Here is a 16277-nt window from a genome sequence, read left to right on the forward strand (position 1 = left end):
TCTTTGGACTGTAGGGGAAACCGGAGCACCCGGAGGAAACCCACACGGACACGGGGAGAACATGCAAACTCCACACAGAAAGGCCCTCGCCGGCCCCGGGGCTCGAACCCGGACCTTCTTGCTGTGAGGCGACAGCGCTAACCACTACACCACCGTGCCGCCCATTATTATTTTCTTTTTCTGTGAATTATTTAATCCTGTTTCATGGCAGCTGCTGAAAATACAAGGAGAAAACATTGAAGTTGGGCTGTTTGAAGCATTTATAAACTTTGTGTGTGTGTGTTCAGCTCTGTCTAAACTCTACAGTGGACTGTAGCTGATCAGTAGACGGACACCACAGTGTAACATCAGGATCAATCATATATACGGTTAGAAGGATAAATCTATACACTGAAATCCAGGCACGTGTGCGCACACAGGTGATGTGGGAGTGTTTCTGATGGAATCAGACAGGAGTAGATGAAAGTTCGAGCAGTTTGAGTGTCTAATCGCACTCTCTGACCTTTCTCTGTGTCTCTGACAGCAACGAATAGTGCTGATTTAAATCACATCCAGAAACTACCCAGAATGCTCTGCAAGTGCCACATGCACACACCCTGATGTTATCACAGAGTACAGACATAGATATGGAAACTATGGGTGTGTGTGTGTGTGTGTGAGAGACAGAGAGAGAGAGACACAATTATAATATACATCACCAGTAAAACACCGACATGTTTCATTTGCGCTCTCTATTTCACTCTCTCAGTAGCAGATGGAGCTCTCCAAATGATTTTTATCCTCACTCAGTCTTGCCACCTAAGCATTTTTCTTCTTCGCTTTAATTTCCATCTTTCTTCCTTGGGGACAGTTTCGTTCAGGTCTTCCTCCTTCAGCAATCCATTTCTAGTCCTTTCCACATCGCAGATCCCTCCCATGTACTGTTGGCTTCATTTGGCTAAACCAAAAACATATCTCACACACATGCACATGTACACGTGCACAAAATCGAAATGCTACGCTAGAAATTGAATATGTAAATATTCTAATGCTGTAAAACCACTTCAAAGGACTTTCATCATGAATATTCATACATGTATGAGTTTTGGTTTTTTTTTTTTTTTTCTCTCATCAATCTAATGCTCTAACGTGTGCAAGCTAGACCTGGCCACATGGCTCCTGACATGCTGACTTTATGGAAATGGACAGGTGAAGAATGAGCCCATACCTGTGCCAGGAAAATCAAAGGAAGCAAAACAAACACACACTCACGCGCACAAACATCTGGTCATGAGGGCGTCTCTTGTCACTGTACAGAGCAAGAAAGAAGGGACAAATTAAGTGATGTTGAAAGTTGAAAGTTTGACTAAAAAGAACCGATAGCACGTGAGCAAGCTTGAGATTTGGAGACTGCGATTGAGTTTCATCAGTAACTCTTCCGGCTCTCGTGTTTATCTATCTTCCCAATTTCAGATCTCTCTCTCTCTCTCTCTAGTCCTTCCGACTTTTTTTGCTGTCCGCATCTCATTTGTGTGTGTGCACGTGTTCGAGAGTGGTGGTCCTTTCAGGAAGTGGGTGTGTGTAGATAGTTTGGGGAGTGTGGCACGATGTAGGGCAGGAACAAGGGAAGAGGTGGAGTGAAGTGACGGGTGGAACAGGAGAACACCGATTTAAAACAATAAACAGCTAGTAGAGAGAGGGAAAGAGGGAGACGAAGACTGAGGGCTTCGTTGGGATCTTGTAGCCAGAGCGTGAAGGTGGGGGAAAGAAGGAGAACAGGATTTGGGGGAAGAAAGGCAGTATGGCATGTTTTTAAAAGTTTTCCATGAAGGACTCGAGTATGACGGGAGAACCAATTTAATGGTATGGAAGGAGTGAAGAATTGGAAAGAGTTTGATGAGTTCTGGAGGTGTTCCACAGGAGAGCTGGACAGAGGACTCTTTGGAGCTCTGAACTGAACCAGAGATGTGGACCAAGAATCGAAGGAAGAGTTGAATAAAGGAAAGCCATAGAGTTGGCTTCGATTTAGATATGGATCATCTTGGAAGCTACCTTGCTTCTTGTCCTCAGCACTACTAGTTCCCTTGGATGACTCCTTCAGAGACGGTTTCCTTCTGGCTTCTGCGCTGGCACCTCTGATGTGCGGTGTGAAGCAGAACCCCGTGGTCCTCGTCGACCCCCACACAGAGAGCCTTTCACTAGGCTAAGCGAGCCTGAACGCCTGCCACAGGGACACAGGAGACCAGGAACAGGGCACTTTCTGTATGTGGACGTGTGAGGGGGAGAAATGTGTGCAAGTCAACATTGAGCAGATCAGACACGATGGATTCGAACCTGTGGTTTCTGGAGCTTTTGCTCATCGAGGTTTCTGGAGCTTTTGCCCTAGAATCCATAATTTTCTGTCCTATATTACTGGATCTTTTACAATCAGCTTCTGAATGAGTTATTTTTGTCTTCAGGGATTTTTTTTTTTTTTTTTTAACCCCAGGTTTCTCAAATTTTTGCTCCCGGCTTTTCAACTCTGGGACTCAAGGCTTTACCCCCTTTGCTCTTGGTATCTTTTGCTCTTTTCATCGTTGAGATTTCCCAAGATATTTGGATGTTTTACCCCAGGTTTTGGGATCTTTTGCCCGTCACTTTGAGATGATTTGCACTAGTCTTCAGATTTTTTTCCCCCTTGGATTTTCTGACTCAGCTTTTACCTGAAGAGCTTCGGGTTCTTGGGTGCCAGGCTTTTGGATCTTTTACCCCATCTTTTTTCTGGATTTTCTATTCTAGGTTTCTGAAACTATTTTCCCTAGGATGTAAAACCTTTTGCCCCAGACTTTTGAATATCCTGCCTGATTATTTTGAGATTTTCCATCAGCTTTTATTTCTTATGGATTTTCTCTTCCAAGTTTCTGGAAATTCTTCCCCAAAGCTTTGGTATCTTTTTTTTTTTTTTGGTGTAGACCTTGGGAATTCTACCCCAGCTTGGTGGGGCAACATGGTTGGGCAGCACTGTTCCGTTGCCTCTTGGAGCATGGTGTTACTGGAGCATGGTGTTCAACCAACTAAACCACACACAATATAGTCAGCACAAGCTAAGACACGCATGGGTAAGGATGGCCAGAATTTGCGGTATTCCCAAATGCCTCTTTGCTTCATCAATTTTTTCCCACACTTGAGCTGGATAGAGCCTCGGTACAGGAAATTATAATTGGATGTCGGGACAGTTTTTGTCCTCGAGGGAAGGATAAAAGGGAGACAAGATGATTGGCCTGAACTTTAGTCTTCAAGAGCTGCTGAAGAAGTTTGAGGAGGTACTTCCTTTGCATAATTTTTTTTTTTTTTTTTTTTTAAGTCTGATGACTTGCTCTCTGTAGCACTATTATTATTTTTTTTTGGCCACACTTTTCACTACTGGATAGATTTCTACTGCATTGTAGCTGAGGCGTTGGTCATGGTTCTTCAATACACTGCAGAATGTTATTGACCAAAAAAAAAATCTTAATTTTTTCTATTCTGTCAGAGCTTTCTGTTTACGTCTCTATGCCAAACAATTTTCTTTTTTTAGTTTCTCTCTTTTTTTTTTTTGCCTTCCCTTTTTGTGTGTTCAAGGTAAGGCTGGTTAAATTGAAGGGAGCACAGTCCTGTCACTGGGGACCTATTCTGTACTAAAAGCAATTATTTAACTTAATAACATCAGATGCTTTATTGTCTACTTTAATAGGTCAGGCAGCCCAGAGCTTATGTGTGACGGTGTCTGATTCATGTGTGCCTGCGGTTGTGGGCTCCTTTTAATTTTTTTTTCTTTTTTTAAACGGTGTACAGTATTCACCCGTTTTATTCTGGTCACAGTAAAATCTTTCTTCATAAGCCTTTGACAAATAGTGAGCAGAAACGATGCTTCTTGTCTGTCTCTCACTAATGTAGCTCTAGGAATACACACAGCCAGTGAGCTTGACAAACACAGCTCTATAGCCCAGTCTATAAGACCCACACATACGCACACAGGCCAGGAGAGGTTTTAGTCTGGCGTCAGGACATTCTAGACTTGGGGAACGTGTGTGTGTGTCCATGTGCAAGGACTGACCAAAGCAATTTCTGGTCATTGATTAGTAGGACGGATTCCATTACTCAACCACTCAGACCACTAGCTGCACACAGAGAGAGAGAGAGAGAGAGAGAGAGAGAGAAGAAAAAGAAAGTGAGCCTCGGGTGCATCACGTAGGGGTGGGCAATGTAACAAGCGAGCTGTTTTATCCCACAGAGATTTTGCCATCTAAAGCATTTTTTTACTTATTAATGAATGACACGTCCTACTTTACGTTTTATCCTCTTGTTCTATCTCTGTCTTGGAGTTAATAAGACTTTCACAGCTTGTTACCAAAGCAGCCAAGTCCTGAAGACATTACCGCTGACTCTGGGCACTTCTTCCATAAATGTTAAATAAACAAACTTCTCTTTACATAAACTTCAACATAAACGATTTGGTTTTTTCTTTGTTAAAGAACATTTTCCCACCAGGGTGTTTTTTTTAAATGAGCACCTGTTGTATGAATTATAGCTAGAACTACTAGCAGAGCTGCTGTTCTAGGAAATGAATCAACAGCGGTCAGATTCAGTATACTGTAATTTCTTAAAGGGGAACTGAAGTCATTTTTAAACTTGCTTTATTTCTTAATTAACGTGTTATTCAATTACGTTTTCAGTTTTAGTAACCTTATATCGTGACTCGTATTGGCAGCTAATTGCAGTTTAAATATTATACTTATCGGCCTGTTCGGTTTTTAGCCGTGTTGAGTTTAGTTCGTTTGGTCCACGGCAGGCGTCGCTTATCCGCGCGATCTTCACGAGACTTGTGCGAGACTTCGAAACGTGACGTGTCAGCCAGGTGTCAGTGCCGCCATTTTGAAAACGGTTTTCCAAACGAAGTATTGCACAAAAACGAGTTTAAATGACGATTACTGCCGACTTTTTTCAAACTTTCCTGATTGCTATCAAAACAAACAAAACTTCCGGCTTGATTACGTCAGCGTTCAAAAAAGAGGGCGCGCGCGTCTTTTGACAACGTTGGCAGATGTCGGTCGCTTTGATTTCCGCTGTACGTTTTACTTCCGTCCTACGATGTCTCGCACAGGTCTCAACGAATCTCGTTGACGGCCATTGCTTTGACATATGGACGGATATATTACAGAGCATATTTCAAACACTCATAACTTGCTATAGCAGTGACAAAATAGCTATCAAAATGCATTCTTATATTTAATAAAATGAGAAATAGAATTTTGATAAGAAAAACATTTGCCTTCAGTTCCCCTTTAACACATTGCTGACCCCGAGTGCTTTATTGCAGTCCATATAATTAAGTTATTCCACAAAATCAAGTCGTACATGAGCTGGTAGCCGACGAAGAGCGTAGCACCGATTCACTGGATTTTGAGAAACGGAGCATTTTTAATTTTTTTGCAAATTCGATAAATAAAAACTTTATACAAAATGTCCGACAAAATCATTTCTGTTTAGAATGTAAATAAACTGGCGAAATGACAGTAGCAATTTGTGAAAAATGCCATAATAATAATTCTTGAAAAATAAAAAAAAAGATACGTTCTTATGAGCAAATACTTTCATTCCTTTTTTTTTTTTTTTGTATTTTTATGCCTCCGCCACCTTAAAGTGCAGGAGGCATTATGTTTTCGGGTTGTCCATGCGTCCGTCCGTCTGTCCGTGCGTGCGTCCATGCGTGCGTCCGTCCCAAAACATTGTGAACGCGATATCTCAAAGGCTAATGAAAGGAATTTCACCAAACTTTCACCATTTGTGCACTTTGGGACAAACATGAACTGATTAGATTTTGAGGTTAAAAGGTCTAAGGTCAAGGTCACTGTGAGGTCAAATGTCTGTCCGAAAACCTTGTGAAGACAATATCTCCAAGGCAAATGAAAGGAATTTCACCAAACATGAACTGATTAGATTTTGAGGTTAAAAGGTCACAGGTCAAGATTACTGTGAGGTCAAATGTCCATCCCCAAATCACAACTTAAGGCGTGTAGTCTACCAGGCGGAGGCATCCCCATTGACGCCGTTGGCGTCAAGTTCTATCTAGTTTGGGGTTTTGTTTTCAAGTAGAGTTTTTATTTCGTCCTTGGTTGGTTCAGCGACACGCTCCATCCTTTTGTTTTTCTCTACTCACGGTATATGAGCTGATAACTGAGTAGTAGAGTAGCCAATCAGAGCACGCAATTGCTCATATCCAGTGACTGTGGAGAGAATAATTAGGTTTGTCTTTAGTTACTGAACTGGATATGTGCTTTTGGCCTGGAATTAAGAGAAACCGTCCCTTACTCTGAGATTTATTGCTGAAGGCGTGATCAGATATGGTTTTGTTCATACAAGCAAATCCAAAACAGATCACTGTGTAAGCTTCATATCCTTTTCAGTGGAGGAATCCTCCATCAGTCAGATCGCTGAACATGGAGGACTGTGGAGTCGTTTACAAAGTGAATCAATTCTACATCGAGTAAATGGGTTAAGAACCAGTTTGTATCCTGGCGTTAAACCATTCAAATGGATTACTAGGTTCTTCTGGGTGCATTTTTATTGTGTGTGATTGTTGGATTTTGGACTTCAGAAGCCTGAATCGAGCTCTTTTTTTCTTTCCGATTGATTTCTTGTGAGACCTGTAAACAAGGCGATAGAGGTTTGTGTGTCCCTGCATGCCAATCTGTGAGAGAGAGACTTTCCCACTTTTTTTTGGAGATTAGACTAATAAATAAATCATGGTCTGAAATTTGAGTGAGAGCCCTTGATCTCAGGTTTATAATAATATGATTTCGGGGTCTGTAAGAAAGAGCGAGACAGAGAGACAGGAAGGCACACGGAATTGTGGGTTTCAGTAGTGAATATTCACGCTCCATGGGCATTGCTGTCTCTTTGGTGTTAGACTTGTTAATTGAGCGTAAATGTGCGACCAAGCCACCTCTTCACACTGCAGCTCCTTCAACCATCCACTTTCTTTTTCTAGTAATTAATACAGATTATTATTTTTTTTTTATCCCATTTCTAGTTACAGTGAATGTCATGGAACGTCCATGAACCAAGTTAGTTCCTGTTGTCACTTAAATTACAGTATAGCAGCTATAAAGAGTCTTAAAAGTATAGACAAGAACACGGCTTGTCATGTTCCTGAGAAACCGCAAAGTTGCACTGGAGATTCCTTCAAAAAAAAAAAAAAAGCTCAAATAATATAATATAAACCTGTGATTTGACCTGCTGTCATAGCTGCTTTTATAGAGAGTCAGTCTACAAACCAGGGGTATAAATACTTTTAAGCCGCTTCAACCCAGTTAGGCTGCGTCTTCCATTTCTTCCTGTTCACTATATATGCTCACTACATCCGGTAGGTTTTAGCGTAATGGCATTGTAGATCATATACACACTCGATGCCCAGTTTGAAACTCGGCTTCTGAAAAGTCACGACTCCAAATTATAGCTACTGGAAATGAATTTCATTTCAGACACAGATGTTGCGTAATTCGAAAAATATTGCAGAAGTTTAAAAAAAAAAAAAGTTCACGAGGGACACAAAGGGGAACAAAACCCCCAGTATGTTGACGTTTTGAGCAAACTTGACCTTGGCATTCTAGCGCCTATTCTTTATAATAATATCATTAAATATAGATTTTAGATTTACAATTCATAAATTACAATTAAATCAGGATTTTGTTGCTTTTCTTTGAGAGTAATCTGGGCACTTGTTAAGCGCTGGGTTGCACGGAGTGTAATGGAGATTATGGAGGAAAGTTGGACACTTTTGGAACACCGTTTTGCAATAAACAATACCAAAATTTAAAAAAATGTAGGTTTTATATATGTAGGTTTTCATTTGACGTGGATAACATTTGGATCTTAAACAATCATATACAGTATTGTACGTCTGGGTGATCATTCTTAAAAAATGTCAATGTTAAGAGCGTTTAACCCTTTGGTGACTGACCCCTTGAAAATGGTTCCTCCAGGAACCATGACGTTTCAGTTGTCAAGACAACGGAAAAACTAAAATACAAATACAAGAGCATTTTGTTTTGTGCACAAGAGCATTGTGACGTATCTTTCTGTTTTTGTATTTTAGTTTTTCCGTTGTCTTGACAACTGAAACGTCATCGTTCCTGGAGGAACCATTTTCAAGGGGTCAGTCACCAAAGGGTTAATGTACATTAGAATGGTGAAATTCAACCTGACAAGTATCAGCACGTTTCCTCTCGGTTTTTTTTCTTTTGGAGATGATTTGAAAGAAAATCTAAACATGTACATGCACATACTTACTCAAACCAGGCTTTGATCTGATCAGATTAAGTGCGTTTTTGATCGTGTGTGTGTGTGTGTGTGTGTGTGTGTTCTTGTGTGTGTGTGTGTGTGTGTGTGTGTGTGTGTGTGTGTGTGTGTGTGTGTGTGTGTGTAATTATCGGCTAGATTGCTTCCTGTTGACTCTCCCCATAGTTTTGTTTACTGTTTGATGTTACACAATCAAGCCGTGATCAGTCTATAATGAAGCTGGTTGTCCAGTTTGTGGAGTCTGAGCCAGTTCGTTTCATCTCTTATCTCTTTTTGTGTGTGTGTGTGTGTGTGCGCACGTGCGTGCACATGTGCATGTACTACGGATGGTTCTTGGTTTGTAAATATTATTACAAATTACTGTTTTTGCTTTCTTCTATTAAAATACCTTGTATTCTGCATGTATGTGTGTTCAAGCTCAAGGTATTTGTTGAAATAAGCACAGAAAAGCTATCTTGAAGGTGCACGTTATACATACAGAATACAGTAGAAAAGCATGATGATGATGAGTAGCAAAAGTGTATAAGCATACCACAAGTGTGTATATGCTGATGTGTGATGAATAGCTGTTTCTTGTAAGTTGAATCCTGTATGTGTGTGTGTAGGATATCCAGGCGGAGATCGATGCCCATAACGATGTGTTTAAGAGCGTGGACGGGAACAAGTTGAGGATGGTGAAGGCTCTGGGCAGTTCCGAGGAAGCCGTGTTCCTGCAGCAGAGGCTGGATGACATGAACCACCGCTGGAATGAACTCAAGGCCAAATCGGCCAACATACGGTCAGCACACGCAGAAAGTAGAACACAGTTTTATAAACACGCAAACACGACAACAGAAGCATGTCAGAGCTAGTACAGGAATAAAAAGAGGAGCAGTGATGGAAGAAAAGAGAGCGTGGGGGAAAGAGAACTTATGTGTGTGTGTTGCAAAGAGGATCTGGCTGTTTTATTATTTAACTCTCATTAGGGAATAATTAGTGAACATGTGTAATTATCAAGCAGCTGACATGCTGCTATTGTTCTGTGCCATTACCACCAGTGCAGTCTGAACAGGAAGAAGGTAAGGTATGTTTAAAAAAAATAAAACTTATATATATATGACACACACAGTGGATATACAGTAAAAAGTGTACACACCATTAAAATGATAGGTTTTTTGATGTAAAAAAAAAATGAGACTACGATAAATAATTTCAAAACTTTTCCGACCTTTAATGTGACCTATAACCTGTACAATTCAATTGAAAAACAAACAAATCTGTTCGGGGGGACATTAAAAAAAAAAAACATACAATAAGCTGGTTGCATAAGTGTGCACACCCTTAAACTAATACTTTGTTGAAGCACCTTTTGATTTAATTACAGCAGTGGTTCTCAACCGGGGGGGCGCGCCCCCCTGGTGGGGCGCGGAGGTACTCCAGGGGGGTCGCGAGTAGGCTTCATGTATGGAGGAAAAAAAAAATCTGGGGCTAACAGGCTATAGTAGCTAAGCAGATGCAACACATTTACCCATGTCAAAATGCAGGACATTGGACTATTACATACAAATCAATACTATTATAAAATCTATCATCAATCTATCATAAAATCTTGTGTGTAGGTTATTTTAAGCCCGTGACGCGAACATGACGCAACGTCACGTGAGTGAGTCTGCATACCGTGGCCACCGTGTGAGTGCTTGCCACACACACACTAGTCTGGTTTCTTGCCGAGTTAACTCGTGCTGACTCTCGCTAGTCTACTATCATCAATCCATCGATACAGCGCAAAACCCAAACAGTCTTTTTAAAGACTACTACCCCACACTGTATTTTTTGCTTTCCCCATTTCAGCTCTACCCAAATAATTTGTTGTTTTTGTTGTTTTCTTACTGCTAGTCTACTATGGATAATGCTACTACTGCTGCTACTACTACTACTACTACTAATAATAATAATAATAATAATAATGATAATAATAATAATAATAATAATAATAATCTAGCCCAGGGCTATCTATCTATCTATCTATCTATCTATCTATCTATCTATCTATCTATCTATCGGTCGATATAAGGTGCTGTAGGTCGGGTGGCGTCACTGCGGGTGAGTGTGTTTGGGGGGGCGGGGCGAGAAGAGGGGCCCCCAACTGCAATGAACCAGCTTTGGTGGGGCCCAGGTTGCAAAAGGTTGAGAACCCCTGAATTACAGCATTCAGTCTTTTTGGGCTCACACCTACCATCAAATAAACTGACTCTGATTAACCCCAAATAAAGTTCAGACATTTACTCCGTTGCATCCTCCAGCAAAAGCCAGGGTTCACAGAGAGCTTACAGAGCATCAGAGGGATCTCGTTGTTGAAAGGTATCAGTCAGGAGAAGGGTACAAAACATTTCCACGGCATTAGATATACCATGGAGCACAGTGAAGACAGTCATCAAGAAGTGGAGAAAATATGGGACAACAGTGACATTACTGAGAACTGGACGTCCCTCCAAAATTGATGAAAAGACAAGACGAAAACTGGTCAGGGAGGCTGCCGAGAGGCCGACAGCAACACTGAAGGAGCTGCAGGAATTTCTGGCAAGTACTGGTTGTGTACTACATGTAACAACAATCTCCCGTATTCTCCATACGTCTGGACTATGAGGTAGGGTCAAAGAAAAACATCCAGGCCTGGCTAAATTTTGAAAAAAAAAAATAAAATACATCAACTCTCCCAAAAGCATGTGGGAAAATGTGTTATGGTCTGATGAAACCAAGGTTGAACTTTTTGGCCACAATTCCAAAAGGTATGTTTGGTGCAAAAACAACACTGCACATCACCAAAAGAACACCATACCCACGGTGAAGCACGGTGGTGGCAGCATCATGTTTTGGGGTTGTTTTTCTTCAGCTGGAACAGGGGCTTTAGTCAAGGTGGAGGGGATTATGAACAGTTCTAAATACCAGTCAATTTTGGCCCAAAACCTTCAAGTGTCTGCTAGAAAGATGAACAGGAATTTCATCTTTCAGCATGACAATGACCCCAAGCATACATCGAAATCAACAAAAGAAAGGCTTCACCAGAAGAAAATTAAAGTTTAGGAATGGCCCAGCCAGAGCCCAGATCTAAATCCTATTGAAAATCTGTGGGGTGACCTGAAGAGGGCTGTGCACAAGAGATGCCCTCGCAATCTGACAGGTTTGGAGCGCTTTTGCAAGGAAAAGTGGGCAAATATTGCCAAGTCTAGATGTGGCAGGCTGATAGACTCTGACCCAAAAAGACTGAATGCTGTAATTAAATCATCAGGTGCTTCCACAAAGTATTAGCTTAAGGGTGTGCACACTTATGCAACCAGCTTATTGTACGTTTTTTTTTTCTTTTCATGTTTTTCCCCCAAACAGATTTGTTTGTTTTTCAGTTGAATTGTAGAGGTTATAGGTCACATTAAAGGTGGGAAAAGTTTTGAAATTATTTATCGTGGTCTCATAAGTTTTTCTGATGTAAAAAAAGATCATTTTAACAGGGTGTATAAATTTTTATATCCACTCTGCATGTGTGTGTGTGTGTGTGTGTGTGTGTGTGTGTGTGTGTGTGTGTGTGTGTGTGTGTGATATATATATTAGATTAGATTAGACGGAACTTTTATTGATCCCTTTGGGAGGGTTCCCTCAGGGAAATTAAAATTCCAGTAACATCATTATTGGATAAACAGAGAAAAGAATAGAAAAATTTTATATATATATATATATATATATATATATATATATATATACAACCCCAATTCCAAAAAAGTTGGGACAAAGTACAAATTGTAAATAAAAACGGAATGCAATGATGTGGAAGTTTCAAAATTCCATATTTTATTCAGAATAGAACATAGATGACATATCAAATGTTTAAACTGAGAAAATGTATCATTTAAAGAGAAAAATTAGGTGATTTTAAATTTCATGACAACAACACATCTCAAAAAAGTTGGGACAAGGCCATGTTGACCACTGTGAGACATCCCCTTTTCTCTTTACAACAGTCTGTAAACGTCTGGGGACTGAGGAGACAAGTTGCTCAAGTTTAGGGATAGGAATGTTAACCCATTCTTGTCTAATGTAGGATTCTAGTTGCTCAACTGTCTTAGGTCTTTTTTGTCGTATCTTCCATTTTATGATGCGCCAAATGTTCTCTATGGGTGAAAGATCTGGACTGCAGGCTGGCCAGTTCAGTACCCGGACCCTTCTTCTACGCAGCCATGATGCTGTAATTGATGCAGTATGTGGTTTGGCATTGTCATGTTGGAAAATGCAAGGTCTTCCCTGAAAGAGACGTCGTCTGGATGGGAGCATATGTTGCTCTAGAACCTGGATATACCTTTCAGCATTGATGGTGTCTTTCCAGATGTGTAAGCTGCCCATGCCACACGCACTAATGCAACCCCATACCATCAGAGATGCAGGCTTCTGAACTGAGCGCTGATAACAACTCGGGTCGTCCTTCTCCTCTTTAGTCCGAATGACACGGCGTCCCTGATTTCCATAAAGAACTTCAAATTTTGATTCGTCTGACCACAGAACAGTTTTCCACTTTGCCACAGTCCATTTTAAATGAGCCTTGGCCCAGAGAAGACGTCTGCGCTTCTGGATCATGTTTAGATGCGGCTTCTTCTTTGAACTATAGAGTTTTAGCTGGCAACGGCGGATGGCACGGTGAATTGTGTTCACAGATAATGTTCTCTGGAAATATTCCTGAGCCCATTTTGTGATTTCCAATACAGAAGCATGCCTGTATGTGATGCAGTGCCGTCTAAGGGCCCGAAGATCACGGGCACCCAGTATGGTTTTCCGGCCTTGACCCTTACGCACAGAGATTCTTCCAGATTCTCTGAATCTTTTGATGATATTATGCACTGTAGATGATGATATGTTCAAACTCTTTGCAATTTTACACTGTTGAACTCCTTTCTGATATTGCTCCACTATTTGTCGGTGCAGAATTACGGGGATTGGTCTTTACTTTACTTTACCCATCTTTACTTCTGAGAGCTGCTGCCACTCCAAGATGCTCTTTTTATACCCAGTCATGTTAATGACCTATTGCCAGTTGACCTAATGAGTTGCAATTTGGTCCTCCAGCTGTTCCTTTTTTGTACCTTTAACTTTTCCAGCCTCTTATTGCCCCTGTCCCAACTTTTTTGAGATGTGTTGCTGTCATGAAATTTCAAATGAGCCAATATTTGGCATGAAATTTCAAAATGTCTCACTTTCGACATTTGATATGTTGTCTATGTTCTCTTGTGAATACAATATCAGTTTTTTTGATTTGTAAATTATTGCATTCCGTTTTTATTTACAATTTGTACTTTGTCCCAACTTTTTGGAATCGGGGTTGTATATAGACTGTATATATATAAAATTCAATACCAAATTGCTTGAAACCGATCTGATTGAATGCAGAACATCTTAGTTTTTACAGAACTAAAATGTTTATCTGTTCTTGAGATATTACAAATCAAAGATTGAAGAAACGGCTTAATTTTTAGAAAACTGCCATAATATCATGTATTAGGATCGCATGGTCCAAAATGGGCCTCATTAACTAATGAGATAAAATGTTTTTTCTTCATAACTTTTCTATTTTTTTTCAAGATATTTCCATGGAAATTGGCAGGCGCATAGAGGGTTGTTTACGGAATACAAAGTTTGAAAAATTATTAAAAACTAATTTTGTTAAATAGGTACGCTCAATAAAAAAGAAATAAAATATTATTTCTAATACCCTCTTTGTGCTCTGTAGGCCTTTGTATTTCTCAAAAGTAGGGCCTATTAGTGCTTTATATGAAAAAATCAATTATTATTTCAATTAATATTCACAGCTTTCAAGGCGAACCTCGAAAAAACTGTGTGAGTCACATCCAATAAACAATTCCAATGAACTGAACTGAAATTGACACTCGCATTTCTGACTTAGGTTTTTTTTCAAATATCATTCCGACCACTAAGATCTCAATAGTTTTCATCAAAACAACTACAGTTATATTGTAAAATAGTTATTTATTTACAGGAACCAGTTTGATTTGAAAAAAAATGTAGGTAAATCTATGAGCACTCACTTCAAAGTCTCCTGTGAATTATAACATCAAAACTAGCTGTCGGGACGTTTTGCTGAATACTTCATCAGAAACCGTGAGAGCGCGAGAACAGCCCTATAAAAGTTAGCTGATTGATATTCATAAGTAATCCAGTCAGAAACTGATCAGAAGAGAGAAAGAGAGAGAGCCTGACCACTTTCCCGTGACTCAAAAAGCACCGTCAGTTTCCCGTCATCCCACTAGCAGAGAGTGTACTCTTTTTTTTGTGCCAAATTCAACCTGCCGTTACTCCCAAAGTGCTGAACAGATCATCATGAAATAAATTTATTTGGAAAGCAGAGATTATAAGCTTTTTAATGATGGTATTTATGATAGAAAATATTCAAGAGTTAAGCAATGACAGATTTGGAAACTCAGATGAGCGTCTGGATGCACAATTTTCACAGCACGGCCAGCGAGCAGCTGATATATAAATAATATTTAGAGGTGTGTGTGTGTGTGCGTGTGTGTGCGTGTGTGTGTAGGGCTCATCTGGAAGCCAGTGCAGAGCGATGGAGCAGGCTGCTGTCCATTCTCGAAGAGTTGTGGAGGTGGATCTGCCAGAAGGATGATGAGCTCACTAAACAGATGCCGATTGGAGGAGATGTGCCGACGATACTGCAGCAACACAACCACTGCTTGGTCAGTACACGTGCGTGCACACACCTTCTGGTCCTGACCCTCTGGTCTAGTCCCTTTTTAGATCCTCTGCTGTAGTCCTTTTGGTGTAAGACCGGGCCTCTGTTCCTGACTCTATCCCTTGGCCTAGACCCTCTGGTTTTGACCCTTTGATCTAGTCCCTTTGTCTTCCCCATTTTGCTCTTGTCCTTTTTTCTAGACCTTCTGGTTCTGACCCTGCTCCTTTGTCCTGACCCACTGGGCTAGTCCCGTTTTCTCGACCCCCCTGGTCTTCACTCTTTGGTCTCGACCCTCTGGTCCTGCCCTTGCCCCTTTGTCGACCAGTGTTTCTCAACTGATGGGACGCAAAAGAAAAAAGACAAACTAATTTTCAACCAAGTAAAAAATAAATAAATAAATAAAGGAACACTCTCCAAAGCCAATGAAAATATTCGGTCATGTTATGTTGTGCATCCAATAAAATTCTGAACATTTTTGGCTTTAATTGACCTGGTAACAATTGGTGCTAACATTTGATAAACCGAGTGAAATTCCGTCTTATAAAAGGCTGGAAAAAAAATCTGTGCAAGGTAAAAGAAAATATGACAAGCATGGTTTGTGCAGGCCACCGTGTAGGGTGAGTTACAGACTGCAGAAAGTATGAAACTATCAAACGTATTTAGAGACAAAACACTCGAGTCATAAAGACAAGCCTGTTGAGGGTTTTGTTTTGTTTTTTTCCCCCAAAAGAAAGCAGCAGGATCTGGACACATCTCAGAAAATGATCAAAAACATGTGCACTGTTCAGGAACGATCACGTCGTGCATTGTACAATCTCACTCACCACCTTTCAAAACATAAAAAGACTCGCACAGTTACAGAGGATCTTGTCTTACCCTGCTGGCAACATGACCAGAGAGATCCTCAGTGCAAATCTGCCACAAATCGGTTGAAAATATCCCAATCTTCACTGACACCACCCGGAGGAGAATACAAGATATGTCTGAGGATATAAAGCAGCCGAAAGTAACACGCATTAAGGCAAGCGACTATTATACACTCCAGCTAGACGAGTCAGCGTATGTATCTGATCACGTCGTCATGATTTTGAGACACTCATCATCATGAAATCACGTCCTCGGGTTTCCCTCTGGCTAGGATTTCGGCTCTGTTGTTCTTAGCTACGGTTGAGTCCCATTATGATGATTATGCATTTCATCGTTGAGCAGATTTCATACTGGCGTATAATTTGTACTGTATTTCAATATGGTGGTCAGG

The 16277-nt window shown here is 40.5% G+C and overlaps 1 protein-coding gene across 10 annotated transcripts in view; it reads left to right on the top strand.

The window, feature by feature from the left end:
• utrn (utrophin) overlaps nt 1–16277 on the top strand; it is a 451611-nt gene that overhangs the window by 263151 nt on the left and 172183 nt on the right. For 8 of the 10 annotated variants that reach the window (XM_060937691.1, XM_060937690.1, XM_060937694.1 and 5 more), the window contains 2 exons: nt 8904–9076; nt 14867–15023. In XM_060937691.1, the coding sequence (XP_060793674.1) occupies nt 8904–9076; nt 14867–15023 (330 nt within the window). The other 2 variants (XM_060937698.1, XM_060937699.1) reach the window with 2 other exon arrangements.

The sequence above is a fragment of the Neoarius graeffei genome, chromosome 13, assembly GCF_027579695.1.
Source record: "Neoarius graeffei isolate fNeoGra1 chromosome 13, fNeoGra1.pri, whole genome shotgun sequence".
Lineage (NCBI taxonomy): Eukaryota > Metazoa > Chordata > Actinopteri > Siluriformes > Ariidae > Neoarius > Neoarius graeffei.